Source organism: Apteryx rowi, unplaced genomic scaffold (genome assembly GCF_003343035.1).
Source record: "Apteryx rowi isolate R43461 unplaced genomic scaffold, aptRow1 scaffold_1590, whole genome shotgun sequence".
Classification (NCBI taxonomy): domain Eukaryota; kingdom Metazoa; phylum Chordata; class Aves; order Apterygiformes; family Apterygidae; genus Apteryx; species Apteryx rowi.
Genome location: NW_020447853.1, coordinates 21,824 through 26,407, shown reverse-complemented (window position 1 = coordinate 26,407; position 4,584 = coordinate 21,824). Strand labels below are relative to the sequence as shown.

General features: G+C 73.1%; 2 protein-coding genes across 2 annotated transcripts; one reads left to right on the top strand and one right to left on the bottom strand.

Annotated features, from left to right (window-relative positions):
- Positions 1-56: 56 nt before the first annotated feature.
- CCDC87 (coiled-coil domain containing 87) lies at positions 57-2,541 on the top strand. Its single transcript, XM_026059554.1, has 2 exons — positions 57-1,184; positions 1,227-2,541. The coding sequence occupies exons 1-2, from the start codon at positions 178-180 to the stop codon at positions 2,539-2,541; spliced, it is 2,322 nt and encodes a 773-aa protein (XP_025915339.1). The 5' UTR covers positions 57-177.
- Positions 2,542-3,080: 539 nt separating this feature from the next.
- On the bottom strand, positions 3,081-4,584 carry LOC112962956 (putative nuclease HARBI1). The gene is made up of 2 exons (XM_026059560.1): positions 3,937-4,584; positions 3,081-3,580 (listed from the first exon to the last, which is right to left on the bottom strand). Exons 1-2 carry the CDS (start codon positions 4,289-4,291, stop codon positions 3,180-3,182), a joined length of 756 nt encoding a protein of 251 aa, XP_025915345.1. The 5' UTR covers positions 4,292-4,584; the 3' UTR covers positions 3,081-3,179.

Sequence of the window (4,584 nt, the reverse complement as noted above, 5' to 3'; positions counted from 1 at the left end):
TTGGGGGCATTGCAAAGGGGGGGCAGGGGTGGATCTGGGAGCCCTGATTTAAGGGGGAGATTCACGGGTGCCCGTTGCAGAGGGGGGGGAGTTGAGGGCCCCCATTGCGAGGGTGATTTTGGGGCGGTTCAGGACAATTCGGGGCGTTCCGCTCCAGGCCCCGCCGCCGGCCCAGCCATGGCCCAGGCCTCCGGGGCCGAGGCGGCGGGAGGAGGCACCCGGTGGCCGGAGGAGCCTGGCTGCCCCGGCCCCACGTCGCTGCCAGCGCTGACCCGGCTGCTGGAGCAGCACCTGGCACCAGCCCGGCAGCCCGAGGAGCCGTGCGTCCGGCGGGCGTTCTGGGAGATCATCCTGGCCGCCGCCACGCGCGCCTGGGAGGCGGCCAGTGGCAACCCGCACGACCCGGCCCGCGGCGGGGAGATTCGCCAGCGCTTGCTGTCCTACCTGGTGCTGGCGTCCGAGTGGCTCTTCCTGCACTACCTGCGGCTCATGAGGAGCAGCCGGAGAAGGGGCATCTTCTCCGAGCAGGCCAACCTCACCCGCTTCTGCGCCCAGCTGGCCCTCGACTGCGCTGCCTACTTTGACGTGGCTGCCGTCCGGCGCCAGCTCGTCGCGGAGATGAGATCCCCTGTGGCCCGCGGCCTCCAGAGTTCCAAGAGCGGCCGCGGGGCCGCGCGGGGCTGCTGGCTCGGCGTCACCGTTGGCCGCCTGCTCCGGCTCACGCGGCCGCCGGCCCCCTCCTCCCAGGAGAAGCTCGCGATGGACATCAGGGAGCTGGAGAGCATCCCGTCCCCAGACCTCAGCCGCGTCCCCCGCTGGCTTTCCGGCGGGAGGACGCGCTTCCCGCTGTCTGCCCTCCGGGAGCTGCGCTGCGAGGCGATCCGCACTCCCTGCCCGCAGCCCTCCGGCACCGACAGCCGCCCCGGTGCCGAGTGGCCCAAGGCCGGTTCCCGTTCATTGCCGGACCTGAGAGAGGGGCGACGGCTCCTGGATGAGCTGGGGCTGCCCCGGCCCCCTTGGCGCCTCTCCCCGGTGGTGCTGGCTCGCAGCAGGGAGCCGGAAGAGGCCGGGAGCCGCCCGGCCGCCCTGGCCGTGGCGGAGGATCTGCGCCGGCTGACGCAGCGGGCGGCCAGGCGGGACCTGAGCGAGGACCCGCGGCTGCCGCCCCTCCTTGCCGTGCTCACGCGCCGCAGCTAGGACGACGCTCGGCTCCGGCGCCTCCGGGAGCAGCTCCGGCAGGAGGAGCTGGCCCCGACGCCGCAGCCCACGCGCCCACGGCCCCCCGCCATGCCGTGGCCCGGCCCAAGAGCGAAGGTGGCCGCACTGCAGGTGCCCGTCCGGGCCTTCATGGACGCGGTGACGCTGCGGGGCTTCCCGCCGCTGTGCAGCGATCTCCTGGGGGACCCACACGCGGCCTTGGCGGACGCCCTGGATGCCGGGCTCTGCCCGGGGAGGGAGGTGCGGGAGGTCTACGCGGAGCTGGCAAAGAACCTCCCCAGCGAGTGGCTGCGCTTCGATCGCGAGCCCCTGGTGCAGCCCTCGGCCACGGACCGGGATCTCTGCCGCAGCTCAGCCTCGGCGACGCTGCCCGAGGCGCGGCGGGAGCTGGTGATCAACGCCGAGCTGAGCAAAACGCTGCCGGTGGCGCAGCGCAGCTCCGAGGCGCCCACTGCCCCCGCGCTGGCCCCCAGGAACGTGCCCTGGAAGCAGAGAGGCTCCTGGCACTGGTGGTGGAAAACCGCCTTTGGCTTCGACGACTACCTGAAGTTCGTCTCCACCACGGAGACCGACTACCTGCACGTGATATTCCACCTGTGCGGCCGAGCCGGTGAGGAGGAGGAGGAGGAGGAGGAGGAGGAGCCGGCGGTCTGCCAGGAGCAGGAGCAGAGGGAGAGGGAGCTGACGCCGCAGGCAGCGGAGCAGCGAGCCCCGCGGGGCGGCTCCGGCACGGAGCGCTTCGTGCCGGGGCTATGGAAACCGGAGGAGCCGGGGCCGCCCGAGGAGACGAGGGCGCTGCAGAAGCGCCTGGAGCGGCTCTGGGCCGTGCTGCACGTCTCCGGCCGGGAGAAGCTCGCCATGGCCATCAAGTACAGCTGCGGCGCGGGCTACGTGCGCCTCCCCGCCGCGCTGGATGCCTGGGAGGCGGCTGCCAGCCGCATCCAGGAGCGCGAGCTCCTGCTGGCTCGCCTGGAGGCGCTGGAAGAAAGCGCCTCCGACCCCAACCGCTTCTTTGAGAGGAAGCTGGGATCCGGCCGGAGCCGGGCCGGGGAGGCGCGGGCCAGGAGGTGCCTGCACGCCGCCATCGCCCGCCGCGACGCCGCGCTCTCTGCCGCCCTGCGGACGATCGGGGCCACGTTCGGCGACACGGTGACCTTCAAGGGCCGCCCCTACCTGGAGAAGATGCGCTGGGACAAGGTGGAGATGCTCTACTGGCTGCAGCAGCGGCGCCGCGCCGGGCTGCTGGGCGCCGAGCAGGCGGGGGGGCTTCCTCCGCTGGGCGGCCGGGCGCCCGCCAGCCTAGCGGGAGGCTCCCGGCGCTAAGCCGAGCCCGGCGGACGTCGGAGCGTCGGGAGAGGGTGCGGAAGTGCCGAAAACGGTCAATAAAGCTGCGGGAGAGGGATGGCGCAGGGGTTTCCCTGCTGGGGTGACCCGGCAGCCCTGAGCGCGCTTCCCGCTCCCGTCCCAGCAGCAGCCCAGATGCCTCTACTAGAAAAATATGTTTATTTTTCCCCTCCGGAAAAGAGGGAGTGCCCCGCTCTGCCCCAGAGCGATGTCACCAAGGCGGAACGGGCACCGTATCCGCTGCTGGCGCCACGAAGGGAACGTCGCCGGCTCCTCCCTGCCCCGCTGCCCCAGGTCCCCCCGAGCGTCGGAGGCGTCTTGCTGCCGCTCGCCCCGTCTCCATCTCCGTCTCCATCTTGGGGGAGCAGGACGCGGCTCCTGGCGGCAGCGAGGAGGGGGGGGATCCGCCCGGGGATCCCGCTCCGTCCGCCGTGCGCCTCCCGTCCCGCGAGGCCCCGGGGCTCCGCTCCCCGGCGGCCGAGGGGGTGAGCCGAGCGCAGCCCCCTTCCTGCCCCTCGGTCACTAACCTACGGCGGGGTGTGGGGGGAAGGAATCGGGTTTCCCGGGTCCGGGAGCCCCCCGGCGTGCCGGGAGGGGCGCGGGGAGGCGCGGCGGCTCTAGGCGAGGCTGTCCTTGACCTGCTGCACGATGCGCGCCCTCACGGCCCGCGCCTCGCTGGAGATCTGCACGTAGGGAGTCTGTACGGGCAGCTCGGGCTCGGGCTCGGCGCCGTCGGGCGGCTCGGCGCCGTCGGGCAGCTCCAGGGGCATGCGGCGGCTGAGGGCGATGTTGTGCAGGATGCAGCAGGCCAGGAAGATCTGGCAGACCTTCTGCGGCGTGTACTGCAGCGAGCCGCTGGCCTTGTCCAGGCAGCGGAAGCGCATCTTGAGCAGGGCGCAGGTCTGGCGCAGCGCCGCCAGCGCCTCGTGGTGCAGGGCGTTGTAGCGCTCCTCCGCCGGGCTGCACGGGAACAGGATGGGGGTCATCAGCCACGTCTTCAGCGGGTAACTCCGGTCTCCTGGCGAGAGGGGAGGGAGAAGGGAGGCGTGAGCGGCCACGTCCCCGCGCCGCCGCCGCCGCCGCCCTCCGTCCCTCCCGCCGCCTCTGGAAGCGCTAAAACCCTCCCGGGAGATTAACGCTGCTCCCAGCGCTCGTGCCGCAGGGAAGCGGCGTTTGCTCCGTGTTTATCCTCCCCTCAGGCGCCCGCGGCTCCGGGAATGCCGGCCCCGCGCATCCCGATCGCCCCGCGGGTCTCCCCGTCCCATCCCGTCCCGCTGCGGCCGGGCGGCCAGGCTCGAGCGGGATCGAGGCGCCGCTCCGAGTTGGCTCTGCCAAGAGGCCCGCGCGGACGGAGCTGCCAGCGCCCTGGCTCACCCAGCAGCCAGGCGCCGTCAAGCCGGGCGCCGTCGAGCAGCCGGGCCAGGGCCGAGTTCTCCAGCACGGCGGCGTTGGGGCAGGAGCCGGGGTACTTGGCCACCACGTTGGTGATGGTGCCGCGGGCGTCGCACACCACCTGCATGTTCATGGAGTGGTAGTTGCGGGCGTTGCGGTAGGCCAGCTCGTTCTCAGAGGGCGCCCGCAGCGCCACGTGCATGCTGCCCAGCAGCCCCAGCACGCCGGGGAAGGGCCCCGCCGGCGGCCCCGGCGCCCGGCCCGGCGCGGGGAAGGCGATGTAGCGCGCCGCCCGCCGCTGCAGCGCCTCCAGGAACTGCGCCAGGCAGTTGGACATGGCGGACTGGCTGATGCCGGTGGTGTCGCGCGTGGCCGTCTGGAAGGAGCCTGAGGCCAGGAAGGTGAGGGCGGAGGTGACCTTGACGGCCACGGGCAGCGCGTGGCTGCGGCCCGTGAGGCTCTCCAGGTCGGAGCCCAGCTCGCTGCAGAGCCCGGCGATGGCGGCCTTGTCGAGGCGGTAGCGCCGCAGCACCTGCTCCTCGCTGAGGTCCAGGAAGGAGCTGCGGGCCCGGTACACCCGGTGCTCGGGGTAGAAGCGCCGGCGGCGGCCCCGCTTCCGCCGCGCCCCGG